Raw genomic sequence first — 26,493 nt, 5'->3', positions numbered from 1 at the left:
TTTACAAAAAAATCCATATGAAAGATTTGACACTATATTTTTAATTCTATTATAAAATAGATTAAGTTAGCACTATGGTAAATTTAAATGGGTAATTATGATTGCCAACTCCATTGGAAATTTGAATTGAAATTATGACCATATCTTGAGGGAAAGAATTTTTTGGGGGAAAAAAGGGGGGGGGGGATAAAAAGAAATTGTGGGGGGTCAATTTTTTCTCATTTCAGATTTCAGAAATTAAAAAGAATTATTCTTCAAATATTTTTTTTTTTTTTAATTTCAAATATTGAAAAATTTCAAGAAGTAATCTTTAATTGCACAGTATGGCGCATTAGATTTGTAAAATCTTTGATCACATTTATTTATTTGTTATGCCGAAGCTAACAGTGTATTTAGATTTTTAATTTTGGGTCCAGTTTTCAAATTGGTCTACATTAAGGTCCAAAGGGTCCAAAATTAAACTTTGTTTGATTTTAGCAAAAATTGAATATATGAGGTTCTTTGATATGCTGAATCTAAACATGTATTTAGATTTTAGATTTTTGGCCCAGTTTTCAAGTTGGTCCAAATTGGGGTCCAAAATTAAACTTTGTTTGATTTCAACAAAAATTGAATATATGGGGTTCTTTGATATGCTGAATCTAACCATGTATTTAGATTTTTTATTTGTGGACCCCGTTATCAAATTGGTTCATATTGAGGTCAAAAGGGTCCAAAATTAAACTTTGTTTGATTTCATCTAAAATTGAATTATTGGGGTTCTTTGATATTCCAAATCTAACCGTGTATTTAGATTTTTAATTTTGGGTCCTGTTTTTTAAATTGGTCTACATTAAGGTCCAAAGGGTCCAAATTAAAACTTAGTTTGAATTTAACAAAAATTGAATTCTTGGGGTTCTTTGATATGCTGATTCTGAACATGTGTTTAGATTTTTGATTATGGGCCCAGTTTTCAAGTTGGTCCAAGATAGGGTCCAGTATTTAAACTTTGTTTGATTTCAACAAAAATTGAATATATGGGGTTCTTTGATATGCTGAATCTAAACATGTATTAAGATTTTTGATTATGGCCCCAGTTTTCAAGTTGGTCTAAATTGGGGTCCAAAATCAAAATCAAACTTTGTTTGATTTCAACAAAAATTGAATATATGAGGTTCTTTGATATGCTGAATCTAACCATGTATTTAGATTTATTATTTGTGGGCCCCGATATCAAATTGGTTCATATTGATGTCAAAAGGGTCCAAAATTAAACTTTGTTTGATTTCATCAAAAATTGAATTATTGGGGTTCTTTGATATGCCAAATCTAACCGTGTTTTTAGACTTTTAATTTGGGGCCCGTTTTTTAAATTGGTCTTCATTGAGGTCCAAAGGGTCCAAAATTAAACTTTAGTTTGATTTTAGCAAAAATTGAATTCTTGGGGTTCTTTGATATGCTGAATCTAAACATGTGTTTAGATTTTTGATTATGGGCCCAGCTTTCAAGTTGGTCCAAGTTGGGGTCAAAATTAAACTTTTTTTGATTTCAACAAAAATTGAATATATGGGGTTCTTTGATATGCTGAATCTAACCATGAATTTAGATTTTTTATTTGTGGGCCCCACTATCAAATTGGTTCATATTGAGGTCAAAAGGGTCCAAAATTAAACTTTGTTTGATTTCATCAAAAATTGAATTATTGGGGTTCTTTGATATTCCAAATCTAACCGTGTATTTAGATTTTTAATTTTAAGTCCCGTTGTTTAAATTGGTCTACATTAAGGTCCAAAGGGTCCAAAATTCAACTTAGTTTGATTTTAGCAAAAATTGAATATATGAGGATCTTTGATATGCTGAATCAAAACATGTATTTAGATTTTTGATTTTTGGCCCAGTTTTCAAGTTGGTCCAAATTGGGGTCCAAAATTAAACTTTTTTTGATTTCAACAAAAATTGAATATATGGGGTTTTTTGATATGCTGAATCTAACCATGTATTTAGATTTTTTATTTGTGGACCCCGTTATCAAATTGGTTCATATTGAGGTCAAAAGGGTCCAAAATTAAACTTTGTTTGATTTTAGCAAAAATTGAATTCTTGGGGTTCTTTGATATGCTGAATCTATAAACATGTGTTTAGATTTTTGATTATGGGCCCAGTTTTCAAGTTTGTCCAAGTTGGGGTCCAAAATTAAACTTTGTTTGATTTTAACAAAAATTGAATATATGGGGTTCTTTGATGTGCTGAATCTAACCATGTTTTTTGATTTTGGACATTGGACCATAATAGGTAAATTAAAAAAATTCAAGTTCTTAGACCACATTCTTTCTGTGTCAGAAACCTATGCTGTGTCAAATATTTAATAACAATCCAAATTCAGAGCTGTATCAAGCTTGTATGTTGTGTCCATACTTGCCCCAACTGTTCAGGGTTCGACCTCTGCGGTCGTATCAAGCTGCGCCCCAGCGAAGCATTTTATTTTTCTATGAGTTACGCCCCTTTGAACTTATTTACTTTAATGTACTACTGCAACAGTTTGTCATCTCAACTCCTCTGAAACCACACAACAAAATTTCATGAAACTTTGTAGATAATAAGGACATACTACGTAGATGTGCACATTGACAGGAAATTACGATTCAATTTTTTTTCTAGGAGTTATGCCCCTTTGAACTTATTTGCTTCAATATACCTCTGCAACAGTTTGTCATCGCAACTCCTCTGAAAACACACAACAGAATTTCATGAAACTTTGTAGATAATAAGGACATACTATGTAGATGTGCATATCGACAGGAAATTATGATTCAATTTTTTTTTCTTATACAATATTTTTTTCGTACAGTTATTTTATGTCTCCAGTGACAATGTGGGGACGTGGGGTATGTGAGCGCGCTCACTAAGGTTCTTTAATTAAAATTGGTCAAGTCTTTCTATCCTATTAGGTCCAAGGACACAGTTATCGTCCTTTGGTGTTCGTTGTCTACGAATATAGTCCCTAGTGTGAACAGTGTATAACTTGCATTTTTTTTTGATACACTTTCCCAATTTATTTCTTGATATTTTATGCATGAAATATTAAGTAAGGGGATGAAATTACATGTTAAAAAAATTTGGGTGCTGAATCTTTATTGTTAAGTAGTGATTTGGTCCAGTTAAAAAAGGTCAAAAATTAGAATGTCTGAAGCTGTCAAACTGAATTTTAGCCCCCATTAACACAGAATTGTCAATATTTTGAGTTATTGCTGGTAGAAGTTTCTATAATTTTTTATATTATTTGTATCAATAGTAGTACATGTAGTACACTACACTGTAAAAATCTTTTTGAGATAGAGCAGGTGCGATTATTTTAATTTGAATTTATTGTCTAAAAGAAATGCACTACAAAATAACTGTGTTCTCGGGCCATATGTGAGCTGTTGCCTTCACTTGGTGATGGTCATTTTTTTTTCATAATTTTTTTCAAAAAGTCTCTCTTCTGAAACCACTGCATCACTTTCAACCAAATGGCGTTGTCAGTTTGTTTTCGATCTATAAGTTTGACTGTCCCTCTGGTATCTTTCAACCCTCTTTTTCAACCAAACTATGGCTCCATGAACATTAGGCTATAGAACGGTCTCAGTTGTTTTGTGGTAGCATGCTCTCCTAGAGTGCAGGATAGGGTAATGTGGGTTTAATCCCAATCCAGTTGAAACCAAAGACTTCAAAGTTGATAGTTGCTGCTTCTTCTCTAAGCATGTGGTATTAAGGAGTAAGATCAAATATTGGTAGGCTTGGAGTCAGAATAATGTGTCTGAGTAGAATGACATGTCTTCCTGTGGACTATTACCTTGTGAACTAGCAAGTTAAAATTCTGGTTCAGTTTGTCGGGTCTAGTGCAAATCAGGGTTCATATTCGAATTGCATTAACATGTTCTTGTCCTGAATATGCATTCAATTTGCCTTTGGATGTTTAAAAGCCATCCATCATCATCCCTAAGTTAACAGTATATGCACAAAGTACAAATGTACAAAGTTTGTTACTGCCAAGCAACGAACATAACCACCATGGCTAATGTTAAACATAAGGGGAAAATGCAAGTAGTTGTCTTAATATCTTTAAAACCATAATAAAAAGCAATTATCTCAGAATGCCAGATATACCTACTGTCATCCATCATAGTTATCAGATGACTTCTAGGAGTTATTGCCCAAAAATGGAGTATTTTTTACAAAATTAGGTATTTTTGCTTATTATCTCAAAAATAATAATCCATAGAAAGAAACTGTAAAGAGCAAATATTTATTATAAGCAATACAAGATCTACAATGTTTATATATAGTCAATGTATGCATGTTAACTAAAGCCATTCAAAAACACATTGTAATTAAAATATATAGCTTTAGAAAAACTAGGAACTAGCACATGCATACACATAATAAACAATAAACAAGAGTTATCCCATTTTCCAATATGAATATAGTTGCTGTTCTTATTTTAAATGAATGGCCTTTATAATTTCTGCTACACAGACCTAAGCTGTCTAAATTATTTTTATATATGTGATAAAAAGTATACAAATAGAGAACAGATGTAATAAAAGTTGTATTTTATTGCAGTGATAACTTCGTAGAGCAATGGCAGGACAAATAATGTGACAACTTTTGAATAATGGTATAATAAAACCTTGTCTAAAAAGTCTGTTTTAGATTTTTTCAAATGTAGCAAAATGTGATCATAAAAAGTTTCTGAATGACTAACACAAAGATGTGTTTCTGAATCAGAATTGATCATCAGAGCACTGTAAACTCTCCTCAGTATATAAATGCAAAAAGGGCAACACAAATATTACATGCTAGTAAAACCAATAAAATAGATACTTTGTAAATAAATTAAAACTACAGGTGCACTGCTGATTAAACTGAAAGCAATTTATGGTTCACTGTTGAAAACAATGCTTACCTCATGATTATGAAGAGGTTAAATGGTAAAATCCCAATATAAAACTTTAAGGGTCTTGGAAATTAACAAAGAATTATCCTAAATGTAAGCTGCAATTATTCAACAATTGTCAATATTATAATAGATATGAATAAACTAAATAGGGAATACATTGCAATACAAGATCTACAAAAGTAACATTTCAACCATGACCCTCAGAAAACTTTTTCTGAAGGTAATTGCCCTAAATGACAATTTTTTTCAGCAATTTTTGTATTGTTCATATTATCTTGCAAACTTTTGTAGATAGAAAAGAAATATAAACATATAAGATAATCAGATATACAAGATCTTTCCGGATGAAGGTAAATCATGAAAGAACTAAAAGGCACACAATTTATAAAGAATAATTTTTTATTTACAAAAGTCCCATTATGACTTAACCCATCAATTGACTCTTAAAGGAGTCATTGTCCTGAAATGAATATTTTTGAATAGTTTTCATGTTTTTGCTTATTATCTTGAAATTAAAACTCTAATAGAGAAATAGAAAATGTTAACAGCAAACATCTAAACAATACATGATTTACAAAAATTATGTTATTACTAAAATGATAAATTAAATGCTGAAAGGAGTCATTGCCCTTAGGGTAAAATGATAATCTTCCCTCATCTTGGGTCATAAATAGGAGAAAACGTTTGGACTAGATTTTTAATGAAATTTGAAAAGTTTGGTACAGGAATATAATTGCCTTGTACAACTTTTACATTTAAATGATAAAAAAAAATGTGTTTTATCTTTTTGCTTCTGAACTTTAATCATCCTGCAATCACTCTGTGATCATCGAGCAATCAAACCATAATCATCCCACAATGTAATCCCAATCATCCTGCAATGACTCTGTGATCATCGAGCAATCAAACCATAATCATCCCACAATGTAATCCCAATCATCCTGCAATAAAACTGCAGTCTTAATCTATCAAATCAGATTGTGGTTTGCTTAATTGCTTAACCATAATGCCAAGTTCCAATAACTGTTGAATCGCAAGTATGTGGTATGCATGCAAAATATGATTGATGAAAAATGCATGCTGCATGCTTGCAATTAAAATACTTGTGACTTTGGTTTGGAATGTGTTTGTGCTGGAAATTTTAAACCGATTCCATAAAGCATTTTTTTTTTTTGCAATATCATATTTTGAGTTATATTCCTTTTACTTTGTTTTTGTTCTGTTTTAGAGCAAAACAAAAGATTGAAGAAAAAAGATTACAAAAACAAGAAATGGAGGAAGAAGGAAGAAGACAAAAAGAAATAGAAAGAAGAAAATTGGGACAGGATATGGCCAAACTTAAGCAATTCCAAGAAGAAAAGAAAAGAAAAGAATTACAGGAGCAGTTAGCCAAGGAGAGGACAGAAAAGACTAAAGAAAGGGAGAGAATAAAACAAGAATTAGAAAAAGACAGGTATATTTATTTATACTATCAAAAAGATGCAGTCATGTTGACTTTTATGTTTATTTCATAAACCGAACATATTGTGGTATACCTCTGTCAGTTGGTTTATCTGTCCATTCATTCACATGTGTAAGAAAAACTACAGAATGCTTTGAGTATATATCATGAAACTTGTATGAGTTATTCATTGTTATTGGAATTGGTTAAAGAATGCATCCTTTTAATTTTGAAAAATATTGGTTATGTTGTTCTAGAGTATCAGGACTTTAATGGTCATATTTTAGGCAATGTTTCACTCACCAACTCGATTAAGCTAGCATTGTTTTCCTCAAAACTTTACATTATTCCTGGGATTGATGAAAGGAAACTCCCTTTTGATTTTGAAGTTTTCTGGTTTGTTGTTCAAGGGTTATAGGACGTTTAATTCATATTTACGGCAATATTTATACACCTAAGGATATCAGTATGCAAGTTTTTCTACTGAACCATTTTGCTAATTTTTGATATGATGTTTTCTTAATATTCCATTTTGTTTTTGCAAAAAATAAGTATGAGGAAGACTAGCACAGCTGTTTATTGAATGTCAACAAATATAATAGAGCTATGAATACGAAGTTTTTTCTATATTTTTATGCCCCCGCCGTAGCAGAGGGGGCATAAAGTTTTACCCTTGTCTGTACGTCCGTACGTCCAAAAGTTGGTTTCCGTTCTCTAACTTAAGTTTGCCTAAACTAAATGTTATGAATCTTATACACAATGCTTATTACCACAAAACACAGATCAAGTTTGAATTTTGGTGGCGTCACTTTTACCATTCTAGAGTTATGCCCTTTACAAATGGAAAAATTGCTGAATTTTTTGTTTCCGATCTCTAACTTAAGTTTGCCTCAACCAAATGTTATGAAACTTATATACAATGTGTATTACTCAAAACTCAGATCAAGTACAAATTTGGGTAGCGTCACTTTTACCATTCTTGAGTTATGTTTCTTTATAAGGTTATATGCAAGCTGTGGCATCATCTGTGTCCCATGGACACATTCCCCATTTATCTTTCTTGAAGCTACAGTGCAAAAAAGGTTCCTGTGATTTATTTTCTTATTCTCTATTCTCCTCCAATCTTACTGTGACCATAATTTTTTTCTTGCAGCACACTAGCAGTAAAAAGCTGCAATATTTGCAGGAAGTTTGAAGCAAGCTGCAAACATCTGCAAACAATATTTTCAGGTTTCCTGCAAACTTTTTGTTTGCTGCAAACCTGCAGCAGATCTTAAGAGATCTCAAAGACCTTTTAAATGAGACTTGAAAAAATCCGATTTGAACATTGCTGTGGCTGGAATCGGGCAAATTGTTTTAGTGTTTTCAATTGATAGAGTTATTGTTAACCACAAAATGGCGGATTCCAGCATTGTAAATTGGAAGAAAATTTCTAATTATTTTAATATTCATGGAGAAATAAGTTTGTGATCCTGTTTTCAATGGAAATTTGAAAGGAGTAGAACACAAGTAATTCACAAATTCACCTCATATTACACAATCTCCAATGCAAACAGGTTCCAATTGTCATTTTGACTTCAATACTGAACACTTATATTTTTGTCATGATAATATAAGTAGTTAAAAATATTAAAATGACCGTTGTTAATAGTTAAAATAATGATTTTGTGGGAAAATAAGGTGACCCCTTACTGCGTTAGACTTGTGTCCCCTGAAAAGAGTTAAGATTATTTAGAGAAAACTTTTGGGAGGGTCTGAAAGTGACCGTTAGAGACAGGTGACTGCTGAGACAAGGTGACCGTTAGAGACAGGTGACTGCTGAGACAAGGTGATCGTTAAGGCAGGTTTGATTGTACACGTTCTGCTGTCACATTAGCCATTTTTTCTGAAATTCTTAGATTTTGTAGTAGGTGCTTGCACTACAGAACACTGATGTTGCATATTCATGTCTATAAACAGCATGCAATAGTTCAAATTCAAAATCCGAGTCAAAGGTATCAATTGCATATATATAGATGTTTATAAACAACCTTAAGAATGTTTTCTTTAACTGCAACTCATGCGTTTATCTTTCTCACTATTTCACACTTTTAGGCTAAATCTTGCAATTAACTGCAGTTTCAGTCACTATGATTGTATAAGCCATGTTTGCAGAGTATGTTTCAGTACATATATAAAAATAAGGAGATGTGGTATATTGCCAACGAGACAACTATATATCCACCAAAGTTCAATTGTTCAGTGTTTTCCAAAGGAGTAGGTTCCGGAAAGGCTAAAATTGGCCCATCTAATTTTAATGTTTTTTAAATCAGGTCAATATACTACAAATTTCATGTAGAAATAGTTGTGATATTACGTTGATACAAAATAACTTCTTTTTGGCACATCACTTTATTAATAACGAAATAGTGGTCAACCCTTCATAAAACATAATTTGTGTTGTAACGTCAGTTTTGTCCAATTTCACCAAATTTTATAACAGCTTTTTGCATAATTTACTTTGGCCGGAACTCCTGATCCTGATAATGTTTGTGTCCAGGGATACAATATAATGATTGGTACTTTTTGGTTAAAGAACATTTTGAATCGTAAGTTGTGGACAAGGTTTATCTTGAAGCTTTTATGTCCCAATAATGCACAAAATCATTGTTTTTTGACAATATATTCAAAATGTGTTGACTTTGTAGCCTATAATCATGATAATTTACTTTAATGAGGAATTAAGTTTTACTGAGCAATAAGTATTTTGAAATTAATCAATTTAAGAAACAGAGATTATTTTTTTTATATTTAATGATAAAGTTGAAATTCAAGACTATATTTGGCTTAATATAAACCTTGTCCTTTGTCTTACTTTGTTTTCCCCTATTCAGATGCATGTAAAAGTTCCTTTTTTTCTGTGTTTCTTCTTGTTTATATGTAGCAATATTTTCTGGAAGTTTCACCTATCTTCTTGATTGTCGAGTTTCAGTTTCTTCAGTTTGTTTCTCATTTGTTTTATCATCTTCCTTATTACTAGAATTTCCCCCAAAATTATTTTTGTCTCGCCGCACCAAAGTCCAAAAGGCAAGATATAGGCGTGCTGTTTCAGGCAGAGGCTGAGTCAGCAATGTAATAGTTTGTGATCTAGTCAGTCTGAAGGGAACCACTAGTGGTAGGTCTATGATATGTGGTATGAAGTTGTATAAGCATTGGCACATGGAGATTATAATGGCCCTGCCTACTGTTCATGGTCTTTTGAATTTTTCACATCTTAAAGTTTGTGATTAGGTCAGTTTAAGATGAACCACTCATAGTTAGTCATTGATATTTGGTATGCCGTTGTATTAGAATTGGGTATCTCATTACCATGCAGATTATACGTCTTGCCCCTCTTCATTGTTAATTGACTATGAAACTGTTGCATTGTCTACATATTTAAGTCTGTGTTTAGGTCAGTTTATAGGGAACCACTTGTGATAAGTAAATAATATTTGGTGTCCAATTGCATTAGCATTGTAGTTCTCATATCCTTAGAGATTATCTGGCCCTGCACTTTCAGATTAGGTTCATTGACATTGAATGTTTTGCACAGTTTACAGGTTAATGTATTGCTAATTTTATTTCAACATTTGCATTATACTATCAAAATTATATAGGGTGGGACATATCTCTGTGTCAACAGTTTATCTATGAATTTATCCAATATCAAAGAAGTCAAGTTCTTGCTGTTTCAGGCTTGGTAAAAAATTATAGTTCAAAAGACTGGTCATCGTTTCTATTGTTTAATACTCAATATCCTACAGTCTGAAAAATACACAATCATAAAGAATAAAATACCCAATAACAAAGACAATGTTCACTTGTGTAACATAATGAAGCTACAATATATATAATCAAGAAAATCTGCAAAATTCTGTGCTATTTTACAAATTCGAAAACTTGACCTAATTTTTTAATCACTGTGTATATCATTCCTTCATTATATAATGGGTATCACATCTTCTGACATCAGACTCGGACTTCTCTTGAACTGAATTTTAATGTGCGTATTGTTATGCGTTTACTTTTCTACATTGGCTAAAGGTATAGGGGGAGGGTTGAGATCTCATAAACATGTTTAACCCCGCCGCATTTTTGCGCCTGTCCCAAGTCAGGAGCCTCTAGCCTTTGTTAGTCTTGTATTATATTTAATTTTAGTTTCTTGTGTACAATTTGGAGTTTAGTATGGCCTTCATTATCACTGAACTAGTATATATATTTGTTTAGGGGCCAGCTGAAGGACGCCTGCGGGTGCGGGAATTTCTCGCTGCATTGAAGACTTGTTAGTGACCTTCTGCTGTTGTCTGTTCTATGGTCGGGTTGTTGTCTCTTTGACACATTCCCCATTTCCATTCTCAAATTTATCTACTTATAAGATAACATGCATCAAATTTCAGTATATCAATTATAAACAAACTGTTACAGCGCACAGATTTGGGGTGTAGGGAAAAACCGGATCTTTGTTTACCTTGCTTGCTATCTCAACCATAAAATCATTACAAGTGGGAGGAGCAAAGTGCCCTTTCAATAAAAATGTTCATAGTAATTTTCTGTTTATTATTCATATGTATGTTTCATGCTAAGCTTTACCAGACAATACTTCCAACTATTTAAGTGACATTTCCTTTCTTATAGAACTTCATCAAATATGAAAAAAGGTTTGATTACAATTGAAAATAAAAGAAGAATGTGTTCATGGGACACAGATGCCCCAGCTTGTAATTATGCAAGAGTCAATGTACTAATTCAAACCTATTGAAATTAAATGTTTGTTTCTATATGTTGTTATTAAAGATTGCTTGGGGTTTGAGTGCTATCATTGTTCAATAACAAATAGAAATGGGGGATGTTATCTGTTTGAGATTTGTGCATTTTTATTATTGCTGTCGATGGTTAATTAGTTAACTGTCGGATGGACCGAACATCGAATACCAAAATCATTAAACGGTTAATTAGATCTTTTTCAATTTTAATCGTTTTGATGTATATTGAAATCATAAAAATACTATTCTAACATTTGGGACTTACTAGTAATTAACAATGAACACATTCCAGTTTTACCTAAATTAATTAGCATGAAGACACTTTGTCTAGTATCAGCTTGGGACAAAATCTTAAGAAAACTTAATTTGTAAAGGTGTGTAAAAACATACATTGAACAATTGTAAGCTGATCAAATTTTTCGATTTATAGTTATACATTTCATTTTAACTTAATATTGAGTGAACATAAATGTAAAAATGCATTTATCCACGTCCATTCACTTAGGCTTCGTTGTATGAACATACTTGTCAATGTATGTTTTTGTGGAGGCAAGTGAACTTTCTTCTGGTTGTGGTGCATCCTTAATCCAGATAACTCCATGGCAATGTGGCAAGCCCCTTTGCTGGAATTCGATGCAAAAAAGAATAATGGCTGACTTCCCCAAGAGGTTTATAGCTTTCAATATAATGACTTTAATCTATCATGGACAGGGCATGTTAATTACTTATGTTCATCAATATCATCTAGACTCCATTTACTCTCTAAGATTAAGAAATTTCTAAATGTTGATGCAAGAAAATTATTTTATGATGATTATATTCTGCCACTGACTATTTTTGTACTATTTTGAGTGGTTGTGCTAAAAATGAGCTAGTAGGAATAATCGAATTGAGGAAAAGGGCTGCACTTTTAGCATCAGCACCACTGTTTAAATAGCTTGGGTGGATGACAGTAGAGAACATAATCTCATACCATAAGTCTGTTTTGATGCATACACGCCTTAATATGAAGCCCCTGTATATTCAACTGAAAATTTAAAGAAATGCCAGAAATAAAGGAATATGTTTTACAAAAAATTTGAAGTTCCAAAAGACAAAACAGAGCTGTATAAGAAATCTTTTATATTTTTATACGACCACAAAAAAATTTTGGGGTCGTATATTGCTATCACGTCAGCGTTGCCGTTGTCAGCGTCGTCCTCGTCCGAAGACATTTGGTTTTTCGACAATAACTTTAGTTAAAGTGTGTGGATCTCTATGAAATTTAACCAAAAGGTTCAATACCACAAAAGGAAAGTTGGGATTGTTTTTGGGGGTGATGGTCCCAACCGTTTAGGAATTAGGGGCCAAAAAGGGCCCAAAACAAGAATTTTTCTAGTTTCAGGACAATAACTTGCGGGGGCCTCGGTGGCCGAGTGGTCTAAGTAGTTACTACTTTAATCACTGTCAGTCAACACTGAGGTTGTGAGTTCGAACCCCGCTCGTGCGGGTGCACTCGACTCCAATCTTAATTGACTAGGATTGTCAGTTTTCCTATCGAAGGTCATTGGTTTTCTCCAGGCGCTCCGGCTTCCTCCACCAATAAAAACTGGCCGCCACGAAATAGCCCAAAAGCGGTGCTTAAAAGTGGCGTTAAAACACCAAAAATCAATCAATCAAATCAATAACTTGTGTATTATTAAAGTATTTTGATTGCTCTGAAATTGTACCACAAGGTTCAATACCACAAGTAGAAATTTGGGGGGAGGCAATTTTTTTTCCTCAAGATTTAAGAAATTGTCAATTTTCCAAAGAAAAATTTAGGGTCACAATTTATTTTGTTAATTCTTTGTATATAGTCTGAAAACAGATTTACTAAGTATTGCGCAACAGCACAGTGTATTGCACAAAAGCAAGAAATCTTCAATTGAATATAAATTCAAATCATACAACCAATTTCAAGTTCTTTGACTACATTTATTCTGTGTCAGAAACATATAATGTGTCTTTTATTTACCGTAATTACAATCCAAATTCAGACCTGTATCAAGCTTGAATATTGTGTCCATTTTTGCCCCAACTGTTCAGGGTTGGACCTCTGCAGTCTTATCCAGCTGCGCTTGGCGAAGCAGTTTATTACAAATGTTTTAGGATCTATTTTATGGTATAGCTTACCAATATCCCTGAAATAATCAACCTCAAGTACAAGATCATTCAAAAAAGATTTAAAAAATTAATTGTTGGAACATTAAGAAGCTGTGTAATTTTATATGATTGCTAATTTTTCACACACTTACTTAAACTTTAAATATTGTTGAGGTAATTTGAATGATGTCAATACTACTGTAAATTCAGAAATTATTGGGAGGTTTTTATTAATGCGAATAATGCGACTGGGTGATTATTGCAATAATAAGAACCCGTATTCCGATATCTGATACATATATCTGTATGCTGCTTTTCCAGAAATCCCAATAATTAATCTTGCATTTTGTTCATTTATCAAAAATCGCAATAATAAATGCCCGCAATAATTTCTGAATTTACAGTAAATGAATTCATCATTTTTACCTGTTTTGAAAATTGTTTCAAATATTTCAAAAAAAAATTCATAACGATAGCTCATTTGATTTTTCTTATGTGTGTGTCTGTTTGTTTATTTTGTAATTCTTTGTTTGTTATGTTTCAATTACTGTATTTCATCATGGCCTCAGGGAAGATTAGTTTAATAGCTAACTGTGTAACCTTTTATAAACTCTTATTATTATTATTATATCTTTTTCTTGTTTTCATAGAAAAATGCGCTAAATTCCTCATTAAAATACTGCCGACTATAAGTTTAATAAGTGTGTTCATAGTGGAATTTTATATATGTATTCAGTATTACGAGTACCCTTGATAAAAAGTGTATCAAAATTATTTACGAAGAGAGCCTGAAATTGAACAAAACATATATTTATTTTAATTTTAAAAAGACTGCAGAAAATCATGAATGGTAGGGTACCCTGTAATCAGGCTGAATTATAAAAATGTGACCAAAGAAACTTTTCACGACCAGACGAAAACTAAAATATAGATATTATTCTATCGTTTAAAAAAAATTCCAGTTGTGTATGTTATATCAGTACATTAATCTCGTAAACTAAGAGTCTTTTTCAAGTTCAGTTGCAGTACTTATAGTTTATCTCATTTCATATACTGAGTCAGACTCTCAAGAATGGAAGCAATTCGACAAATATGCAATAGTGTTATATCCTGATGGGTTTATTTTTTGTTCACCACCATCCATGTCTCAATGGAAAACTAAAATATGCATTGAAATTCTGAACAGACCACTTCCAATTTTTCAACCAGTGATTTCTACCTCTTTGATTTTTACTCTTAGGGTAGAAAGAGCAGCTAAATACAGAAAAGAAAGAGAAACACAAGAAAAACAGAAGGAAGAAATGAAACAAGCCAAAGAATTGGCACAGAATAAAATTAACAGTGAAGCTGAAGCAAAGAAAAGGTATCAAATAAGATAAGTATACCCCGCTCATGAATTTTGAAGTGGATGGTATACTGTATTTCCTATAGATCCATATGTCTTTTCATCTGTCTGTCTGTCCCTAACTTTCCTTAAAAATAACTCAGCTTCTGTATTATGGAATAATAGTACCCTGTAATCAATATTAATATCTATCAGGCATCAAATCACTTCCTGTTTAACAATACTTTTGAATTTAATTATACCCACTGAGTATGGAATCTTTTGTTAAATATTACTAGAAGATGTCAGTATTAAAGGGAAACTTTGCGAAAAAATTAAATATTGATATTATGTTTATTCCATGTTTATCCATAGAAATATGCATACATTCATTAATATAAATGTTTTCTTCTCCTGGATAAGTGATCAAAATAGATTTTTAAATCAGACTATCAATTTTTAACATGTCGCTATCTTGACAGCATCTCGATACATATTATCATGTGATATCTAAATACTACAAAGTCCCAAAACAAGCATGGCATACCAAAGTTTCTTTCAGTATCAAAATGATGTATATTTGTCTCTGGTATCACAGTATGTATATATATTTCTTTTATTCATAATGGGTTCTGACCTAGTTGGAAAATCAGCATGGCTTCATAAATTATTGCATGAGGTCGTCTGAAAATTTCACATTTTGGTATTCTAACAACTTCCTGGCGACCTTACAAACTCATAACATTATGGAGGGTCTGGATGGGAGGGGTGTGTCTTCATTTCTGTATTCTTTAATTGTTTAGGCAATTTATCTCTATTCTTTATATTCTTTGGTAATTATTCTCCTTTTTTACATATAAGCACCCCATTTTTCTCTATTCTTTATTTTTTGGTCCGTTTTCTCAATTCTTTTTATATTTTTCGCCCATTATTCTCTATTCTGTAAACCCCCTTCCAGACCATCATTATGCCCTGCATTGCTTCCCTGCTGAATGAACCAGGTGTGAACAGGTAAAAAAAATTACCCACTTTTTTATATCTACTCAATTTAGTTTTTTTTACTAAAAACTTTGTGTTGTAAAAACAGAAATCCTCCATCACATTGTTTATATTGACCTAAAATCCTGTAATTCAGTGATGTTGTTTATAGAGCCCATAGATCTAGGTAAAATACATAAAATTTCATTAATCCTTTGAGTAAACTTCTTTTTAGTCCCCTACCGACGAAGTCGAAGGGGACTTTAGGTTTGCACTCCGTCCATCTGTCTGTCTGTCTGTCCGTCTGTCTGTCTGTCCTTCTGTCAGTCCGGCAAATCAGCTTTCCACACTTTTTTTCTTCATTCTTGAAGATATTGATTTGATATTTGGTATATAGTTTTACCATGACAAGTTATAGATCAAGTTCAAATTTTGTTCCGGTCTGACGATTTAATCTAGAGTTATGGACCATAACTCTGGACCATATCTAATGTTAGAGTACTATGTTAAACCATATTTCTGTACAAAGGGAGATAACTAATTTTTTAAAAGACATTTTTTGTTCAATTATTTGAAGAATTTTATGGCAGGTTTGTTAGTTATTTAGTATAAACTAATTTTCTGAATGCTATATATATATGAAAAAAAATTATGAAGAGAAATCCTTTAATTAGATAATAATCTATTTTTATTATGTATATATTTCAATACATTACATTGTGTAGATAAAAGTTGTTGACATTTTATAGATAAGTTACAAATCTTTATTAGTTTGTGACAAATGAAAGAAAAAATATTTGGAACTATTAATTATATTTGATTATAATTTAAAAATAGATATACACTGTATTACATCATATCTTATTTTAGAGAACTATTAATCATATCTACCAGGTAATGTTTTTTCATCATGCTTATACGATATTGATTGATAATTGGTATATAGTTTTATCATGACAAGTTACAGATCAAGTTCAAATTTTTGTTTCGGTCTAATAATTTTGTGCAGAGTTATGGTCCTCGGACTTGAAAAATTCATTCATATAATCAGTTTTCCACACTGTTTTTAGTCATGCTTGAAGATATTGACATGATATTTAATTTTTGTTTACACCATGGCAAGTTATATAACAAGTTAGCATTTTGTTCCAGTATAATGAATTTTTGCCTGGTAGGGGACTATGTATTGCCATGCAATACTCTCAGAATGCTTGTTAAAGGTTATAAATTTAACACTGTAATTAAATCTTTAAAAGGGGGTCTCGATGGCTGAGTGGTCTAGGTAGTCAAACTACTGTATCAATAGCCTGTCAATACTGATGTTGTGACAGGTGCTCTTGACTCCAATCTTAATTGACTAGGATTGTCAGTGTTCCTACTGAAGGTCGATGGTTCTCTTCAGGCCGGGCTTCCTCCACAAAAAAAAACTGACAGTCACGAAATAGTACAATAGTGCTGAAAGTGATGTTAAACACCAAGAAATCAATCAATCAAAAGTCTTTAAACTGTGAGTACTCTTATTTCAAGGCTTTGTGTTATTGTTTTCATGTTATTTTTTTTTTGTGCTTCTTACCAATCTATTGAGTTAAAAGCATGTTTAACCATGCCACAATTGTTATGTGCCTGTCCTAAGTCAGGAGCCTATAGTTCAGTGGTTGTTGTTGGTTTATATCTGTCTTATTTGTTTTACCATAAGGTTAAATACCACAAAAGGAAGGTTGGGATTGATTTTGGGGGTTATGGTACCAACAGTTAAGGAATTAGGGGCCAAAAATAAGCATTTTCTAGTTTCCAGACAATAACTGTGGAACGGTGTATGGATCTCTCTGAAATTATACTACAAGTTTCCATACCACAAAGGGATGGTTAGGATTTGCTTTGGGGGGTTATGGCTCAAACCGTTTTGGAATTAGGGGCAAAAAAGGGGGAAAAACAAGGTTGTCCTGGTTAATGGACAAATACTTTAGTACAAAACATAATTTAAAGCAGTGTAAGGGAGATAAATCAAATACATCATTGAAATTACCTCCCTTACACTGCTTTTAAATTATGTATATAGTAATGGTTAATGAACAATTAAGATAATTTAAAACAGTGAAAGGGAGGTAATCCAAAGACAACGTTTTGGTTACTTCCCTTACACTGCTTTTTGATTATGTTTAAAGAAATGCATATTTATAAAGGAAGACCAGTAAAAATATCTGCAAATGTTGATTCTTTTTTTTTTACAAAAAAATCCATATGAAAGATTTGACACTATATTTTAAATTCTATTATAAAATAGATTAAGTTAGCACTATGGTAAATTTAAATGGGTTATTATGGTTGCAAACTCCATTGGAAATTTGAATTGAGATTATGACCATATCTTGAGGGAAAGAATTTTTTGGGCAAAAAAAGGGGAGGGGGTAAAAAGAAATTGTGGGGGGTCAATTTTTTCTCATTTCAGATTTCACAAATTAAAAAGAATTATTCTTCAAATATTTTTTTTTTTTTCAAATTTCAAATATTGAAAAATTTCAAGAAGTAATCTTTAATTGCACAGTATGGCGTATTAGATTTGTAAAATCTTTGACCACATTTATTTATTTGTTATGCCGAATCTAAACGTGTATTTAGATTTTTAATTTTGGGTCCAGTTTTCAAATTGGTCTACATTAAGGTCCAAAGGGTCCAAAATTAAACTTAGTTTGATTTTTATCAAAAATTGAATTCTTGGGGTTCCTTGATATGCTGAATTTAAACATGTGTTTAGATTTTTTATTATGGGCCCAGTTTTCAAGTTTGTCCAAGTTGGGGTCCAAAATTAAACTTTTTTTGATTTCAACAAAAATTGAATATATGGGGTTCTTTGATATGCTGAATCTAACCATGTATTTAGATTTTTATTTGTGGGCTCCGCTATCAAATTGGTTCATATTGAGGTCAAAAAGGTCCAAAATTAAACTTTGTTTGATTTCATCAAAAATTGAATTATTGGGCTTCTTTGATATTCCAAATCTAACCGTGTATTTAGATTTTTAATTTTGGGTCCCGTTTTTTAAATTGGTCTACATTAAGGTCCAAAGGGTCCAAAATTAAACTTAGTTTGATTTTAACAAAAATTGAATATTTGGGGTTCTTTGATATGCTGAATCTAAACATGTGTTTAGGTTTTTGATTATGGGACCAGTTTTCAAGTTGGTCCAAGTTGGGGTTCAAAATTAAACTTCGTTTGATTTCATCAAAAATTGAATTATTGGGGTTCTTTGATATGCCAAATCCAACCGTGTTTTTAGATTTTTAATTTTTGGTCCTGTTTTTTTAAATTGGTCTACATTAAGGTCCAAAGGGTCCAAAATTAAACTTAGTTTGATTTGAACAAAAATTGAATTCTTGGGGTTCTTTGATATGCTGAATCTAAACATGTGTTTAGATTTTTGATTATGGGCCCAGTTTTCAAGTTTGTCCAAGTTGGGGTCCAAAATTAAACTTTGTTTGATTTCAACAAAAATTAAATATATGGGGTTCTTTGATATGCTGAATCTAGACATGTATTTAGATTTAAGATTTTTGGCCCAGTTTTCAAGTTGGTCCAAATTGGGGTCCAAAATTAAACTTTGACTGATTTCAACAAAAATTGAATATATGGGGTTCTTTGATATGCTGAATCTAACCATGTATTTAGATTTTTATTTGTGGGCCCCGCTATCAAATTGGTTCATACTGAGGTCAAAAGGGTCCAAAATTAAACTTTGTTTGATTTCATCAAAAATTGAATTATTTGGGTTCTTTGATATGCCAAATCTAACCGTGTTTTTAGATTTTTAATTTTGGGTCCCATTTTTTAAATTGGTCTACATTAAGGTCCAAAGGGTCCAAAATTAAACTTTGTTTGATTTTAACAAAAATTGAATTCTTGGGGTTCTTTGATATGCTGAATCTAAACATGTGTTTAGATTTTTTATTATGGGCCCAGTTTTCAAGTTTGTCCAAGTTGGGGTCCAAAATTAAACTTTTTTTGATTTCAACAAAAATTGAATATATGGGGTTCTTTGATATGCTGAATCTAACCATGTATTTAGATTTTTTATTTGTGGGCCCCGCTATCAAATTGGTTCATATTGAGGTCAAAAGGGTCCAAAATTTAACTTTGTTTGATTTCATCAAAAATTGAATTATTGGGGTTCTTGGATATTCCAAATCTAACCGTGTATTTAGATTTTTAATTTTGGGTCCCGTTTTTTAAATTGGTCTACATTAAGGTCCAAAGGGTCCAAAATTAAACTTAGTTTGATATTAACAAAAATTGAATTCTTGGGGTTCTTTGATATGCTGAATCTAAACACGTGTTTAGATTTTTGATTATGGGCCCAGTTTTCAAGTTTGTCCAAGTTAGGGTCCAAAATTAAATTATGTTTGATTTCAACAAAAATTGAATATATGGGGTTCTTTGATATGCTGAATCTAACCATGTATTTTGATTTTGGACATTGGACCATAATGGGTAAATTAAAAAAATTCAAGTTCTTAGACCACATTCTTTCTGTGTCAGAAACCTATGCTGTGTCAAATATTTAATCACAATCCAAATTCAGAGCTGTATCAAGCTTGAATGTTGTGTCCATACTTGCCCCAACTGTTCAGGGTTCGACCTCTGCGGTCGTATCAAGCTGCACCCAGCGAAGCATTTTATTGTAAATTGTATTGTTATAAATTAGGTCTTTGCCTTTCTCTTTTGAATTGTTTCACATTTTTCATGTTGTTGCCTTTTATAGCTGATAATGAATTTTAAGGTCAAGTTTGTCTATTGTCTTGAAAACTATAATAGATAGATACTAAGATAGACACTTTAAAACAGCAAAATGATCAACAAGACAAGATCTACAAATGAGTCAACATGGCCGAAATTGTCAGTTGACTCCTTATGGGAGTTCTTGTTCTTTAATGACAATTGTTACCTTTTTTTTGCATTTTTGATTATTATATTATGAATAATAAAAGATAGACACTTTCAATACCAAAAATGATCAGCAGACAAGATTGAATAGTAGGTCAAATTTTGCCAAAATCGTTAGTAGACTCTTTATAGGAGTGATTGCCCTTGATTAATGATTTTTCTTTATTTTAGATTTTGCAATTATTGAAGAAGATATAGAGAAACTGTACGCACACAAAAAATATCAGTAATACAAGATCAAGAAAACAGATTTTTTTAATGAATTCTATTGTAGTTGACAATGTTGGAGAGTGTCTTTTATTGAAAATGCACATAGACTTAGTGGAGTGACACAGTCTCTTTAGAGCCTCTAGTTTTATACCCCAAAACCCATAATTTTTATTTTATTTGTATAAACATAGTTGTATTTGCTTCCACCCCTAAAATCCACAGAAAAAATATCATGTGGTGTCTAACCCTCCTTTTCATTTTTACTGGAATAGCCATGAAGAAAATCAGTTGGAAGAAATAAGAAAAAAAATTTGCTTCGATAGGATGTCTTTAATGACAGTTTTCCATTGTAGGTTTGTAAAGTAGAAACGTTTGATTTTGTCAGTTTTTATTGACTTCCCCTTTTTGAACTTGCCTTGGTGTTTTTGTATTTTTGTTATACTGTTTTGTCAATTTTATTTACAAGTTAAAAATTTTCAATTTTCAGGCAGTAATTTACTCTTACTATTAAAAAATGTTTATAATGAAGATTATTATTACAGAGAACAAGCTCGTCTTCAGATACGACTACCAGATGGTTCTTCATTAACTAATGTGTTTCCATCAGGGGACAGATTACAAATAGTGAACGACTTTGTATCACAGGTGAGATAAAGTGGATTCATTATTATATGTAGGATACGATTTTTTTTCATGGATTTCGTTGGTAAAGGTAAACTAAGAAAATACATGTTCAAAGAAGAACACATTTACTATAGGCTTATATGAAGACATCCACAAAAATATAACTTTCCCTCAATCTATGAAAATTGGTATTAACTTTTAATAAGAACACACAGTGGTTATCAAAACTTTCATGTCACTAAAGAACCTTTTAGGATGGGTGTTTAAATTAAGGACCCTTGATAAAGTTAATCACTATTCTACTATTTTGAGTGTATTTCATCTGAGTTATGGCTGTTTATTTTGTTAGCAGTGTTTGTGGAATAGGTTTTAGATCACCTGGCCAAAAACTATGTTATCTCTTGCCATCACTTTGCTGTCTTAAATGGAAACTTCTCCTGGATAAGTGATCAAAATGGATTTCAATTCTGACTCAATTTTTGACATGTTGCCATCTAGACAGCATCTCCAAACAAATAAACATGTAATATCTAAATACAACAAAGTCCCAACAAGTGTGGCATACCAGAGTTTTATTCAGTGTCAAAATGATGTATAAGTCTCTGGTAAACAAACATGGAAAGAAGATAGTATTAACCATTTCTGAAATAATAAAAAAAATTAATACACCAAATCATTTAAGAACTGTTATGAAAAAGTATGATTAACAAATAGGTTCTTATGTTGTGCTGTTACACCACTATCCCAGGTTAGGGGAGGGTTGTTAATATTGTTACCTTAGATATGATGACTCTTTTCGAACTCATATGCAATTATATTTTAGAGTACAATTTGCGATTAAATTTACTGTTATATTTTATATATAACACTGTGAAATTACTTTTATTCGTGGGTATCAATTTTCGTGGATTGTGCAAAAGTTGCATGTTAGTGGGTTTTTAAATTCGTGGATTTTAGTTTTCTGAAAAAAAAATTTGGGTGAAGAATTTGAACCCATCAAAAACGAAGATTCTAGAAAATAATCATATGGTGTTCATTGTCACTTTCATGTTCGTCTTTCATTTCTGACAACATTCATTAGATTTTTGTCTCGCCTTGACGGAGTCAAAAAGCGAGACATAGGTATGCTGTTTCTGGCGACGGTGTTGGTGGCATCAACAATGTATTAGTTTGTGATTAGGTCTAGTTTATGGTGAACCACACGTGGTAGGTCAATGATATTTTGTATGCAGTTGAATAAGCATTGGCATATCTCATTTCCATGGAGATTATTTGGCTCCGCCCTCTTAGTCATGGTCTATTGACCTTAAAAATTTTGCTTAGTTTACATGTATTAGTTTGTGATTAGGTCAGTTCAAGGGGAACCATTAGTGGTAGGCCAATGTTAATTGGTATTCAGTTGTATAAGCATTAGCACATCTCATTTCCATGGAGAATATTTGGCCCCGCCCCCTCAGTCATGGTCTATTGACTTTGAAATGTTTGCTTAGTTTATATGTATTAGTTTGTGATTAGATCAGTTTAAGATGAACTGCTAATGTTAAGTCATTGATATTTGGTATGCAAATTTATTGGCATTTGCAAGTCTTATTTCCATGGAGATTATAAAGCCCCACCCCGTCATCATGGTTCATTTACTTTGATACTTTTACATAGTTTACAAGTTAATGTTTGTGTTTAGGTTTGTTTAAAGGGAACGACTTATGATAAGTCAATGGTATTTGGTATGCAGTTGTATTCTCATTTCCATGGAGATTGTTCAGCCATTTACCTTCAGTCATGGTTCATTGACTTTGAATATTTGCATAACTTACATCTTAAAGTATTGCTATTTTAATTTCAACATTTGCATTATCAAAATTACAAAAAGGCGAGACATATCTCTGTGATAACAGTTTATTAATAAAATTATAGCTTTCTATGTAGCAACATTCCAGCAGCGCCTGCATATGGAGTATATATCTCCCAATTGATACGATATTCCCGGGCTTGTATTTCCTATCTTGATTCCTTAAAAGAGGGTTGCTGCTCACAAGGAAGCTATTAAACCAAGAGTTCCAAATGGTGAAGTTGAAATCATCCCTTCGTAAATTTTATGGACTTAATTGAAAAAAAACTGACAACGCATTGGCTAAAAAATAAAAAGACAAACAAACAAATAATAGTACACAAGACACAAGACACAACATAGAAAACTTAAGACTAAGCAACACGAACCCCACCAAAAACTGGTGACGATCTCAGGTGCTCCGAAAGGGTAAGCAGATCCTGCTCCACATGTGGCACCTGTCGTGTTGCTCATGTTATTACAAATCCGGTAAATTGTCTAATTCTGTAGGTCACATTCTTGGTGAAAAAGGAAGTGGATTGTAATTACGACATAAGGAACATATACAATATCATCTGTGAAACAGTTATTCCATAACGGTCAACCAACTCGTGATGGCGTCCGTAAAATTTATGAAGGGATGATTTCAACTTATCCATTTGGAACTCTTGGTTTAATAGCTTCCTTGTGAGCAGCAACCCTCTATCAAGGAAATCATGATAGGAAACACAAGCCAGGGAAAATCGTATCAACTGGGAGATAAATACTCCGTATGCAGGCGCTGCTGGAATGTTGCTACATAAAAATGGAAAGTTCACAATTGGGAAGATGAAATCATCTCTTTTGTCGTAAAGTTTTGTTTTCAACCGACCCTCATTGTCAATTTCTAGATGTAAGTCAAGATATGAGGCAGACTTAACTGTACCTGTACTATCCTTTATCTCTAGTTCGATGGGATAGATGCATTCAACATAGTCACCAAATTTTGAATTATTCAGTGAGAGAACATCATCTATATAGCGAAAAGTAAAGTTAAAGGATATTGCTTACTTCTTATCTAAGTCAGTTTGATAGGAAATACTTGTGATAGAACAATGATATTTTGTAGAAAGTTTCATTACTATCAGTACATATCAGTTTGATTACTAATTTGATGCCCTGCCCCCTAGGTAAGGGTCCAGTGACTGAATAAATTAACAACTTTCAATGTTAAGTTTTCTGCTTAAGTCAGTTTGATAGAAATTACATGTGATCCAGTGACTTTGAATTAAAAGAAATTTTCAATGTTAAGTTTTCTGCTTAAGTCAGTTTGATTGGAACTACTTGTGGAAGATCAATGATATTTTGTAGAAAGTTGCATTACAATCAGTTCATATCAGTTTGATGACTATTTTGAGTTCTTGCCCTCTAGGTCATGGTCCAGCGACATTGAATTAATTACTGTAAATTCAGAAATTAATGCCTGCATTTATTATTGCGAATTTTGTAGAATGAACTAAAATGCAATATTAATTATTGCGATTTCAGGAAAATCAGCATACAATTATATGTATCAGATATAAGAATACTAGTTCTTATTATTGCGATAAGCTTCTTCTACAATTACTAATGCCCATAGACTACCCAACTCTATACACATAACACTAATAAAAACCAAACTAAAGTTCAAATTGAATACCCACACGACAGTGCCATGTGCTGATTTTAATTGCACATTATGATACATAATATCATGTCGACAAAATATAGTCAGTAATTAATAAATACTACTGAAATCAAAACAGTAGATATAACATCAAATAAATTCACATAAGCAAGATAAAAATTTAACTGGGAAACACGTCTAATCGAGTTGGCCCTGTAGTGCTGAATGGTTATATCCCATGAAGCGCGGGAATACAAATAACGGTCTATGGGCAGACAATTAGAAGAAATTAATTTCAATCAAATTCAGTTCCTTCAAACGGTTGAAATTACATTTCTTCTACAATTACTAACGCCCATAGACTACCCAACTCTATACACATAACACTAATAAAAACCAAACTAAAGTTCAAATTGAATACCCACACGACAGTGCCATGTGCTGAACTACAAAGAACGGGCAATAAAATTTTTATCTTGCTTATAGAACTTAATTCACTTTTAAAATAAAAAGTCATTATCAGGCTATAAACCTAAATTTTCAAAAACAATTAATCTGTCTTTTTAAGAGTCTTTAATATAACCATCCTTGGCGGTCTCTGAACGCCATTTACCATGTCTTTTGAACAATCTATCAGAAATGCCTAAATTAGCACAAGTTGTAGCTCCACCAGAACGTAAACTCTGCAATCCATAATTTTTAATATTTGACACAAATGGTTGAAAAGCTCCAATAAGTTCTCTCATACATGTGCAAGACAGTGGTTTGTTATCCTTCAGAAGTAAATATCGATCCTTGAATTTTCTAACAATAAATTCTTCTGAATCCGGCGAAATATCAGCCCACAACAAATATAACTTTGAATTCTTTACTGGACAAATATTGGAATCCATACAGGCTATTACTACAGAATTGCCAACACGATAGATATCAGTTTTACTTTTCCGAATAAATATAGATATATAACCTAATTCAAACTTGATATCACATATCCGTATATTTAATAGCTCGGACTCTCTCAAAAATCCTGAATAAACAACTAAACACGCGCAAATAATACGCTGTGACATAACATTGTATTCCTTAAATGATGAACTATACATTTTAGATAGAAGCTCAGGAGTAACTGGTTCCTTTTTCTCAGTTCGTGTAGCTAAGCACTGTTTTGCACCTTCTAAAACATTTTTTCACAACTAAATTTTCGGTAGGAGACGTTTGACCAATCATATGATGTGCCCATTGTTTACTATAAAAGGCTGAAATAATCGGACTAGCAGTGTGACTGTTATGAACTAATGAAGATAAATATAGTGCAACGTGCAAAGGTTTTGGCGGTAAAATATCACAACCATTGATACCTTTATGAACGGCCCACTTTTTCCATTGGATAAATCCTGCATGATAAGTTTTAACGGTACTGTCAGCTTTAGATTCGCAAAGTAAATCCATAAGAACATCAACATTGGTATGCAGAGTTGGTGGCAAAAAATTTATCTCAGATTCATAAGCCTGCAAAAACACATGTATAAACAGTAATTAAACAATAATAGCATCTTAAAAGATAGAAACTACCAACAGAAAAATACTTGTTAGTACATCTCACAGGACTATAATGCTTAACATAAGCATTTGTATTTGTTAGTATATTAGTTCTCAACAAGGCCAATTATAGCCTTAA

The 26,493-nt window shown here is 32.1% G+C and overlaps 1 protein-coding gene across 1 annotated transcript in view; it reads left to right on the top strand.

Annotated features, from left to right (window-relative positions):
• The window catches only part of LOC127727925 (UBX domain-containing protein 4-like), a 73,456-nt gene that overhangs the window by 31,522 nt on the left and 15,441 nt on the right, over positions 1 to 26,493 (top strand). The window contains exons 6-8 of the mRNA XM_052235081.1: positions 6,147 to 6,371; positions 14,508 to 14,630; positions 21,261 to 21,363. Of these exons, the coding sequence (XP_052091041.1) occupies positions 6,147 to 6,371; positions 14,508 to 14,630; positions 21,261 to 21,363 (451 nt within the window). The remainder of the gene's footprint in view (positions 1 to 6,146; positions 6,372 to 14,507; positions 14,631 to 21,260; positions 21,364 to 26,493) is intronic.

Source organism: Mytilus californianus, unplaced genomic scaffold, assembly GCF_021869535.1.
Source record: "Mytilus californianus isolate M0D057914Y unplaced genomic scaffold, xbMytCali1.0.p SCAF_2, whole genome shotgun sequence".
In the NCBI taxonomy this organism is placed as follows: domain Eukaryota; kingdom Metazoa; phylum Mollusca; class Bivalvia; order Mytilida; family Mytilidae; genus Mytilus; species Mytilus californianus.
This window is presented reverse-complemented; position numbering and strand designations above follow the sequence as displayed.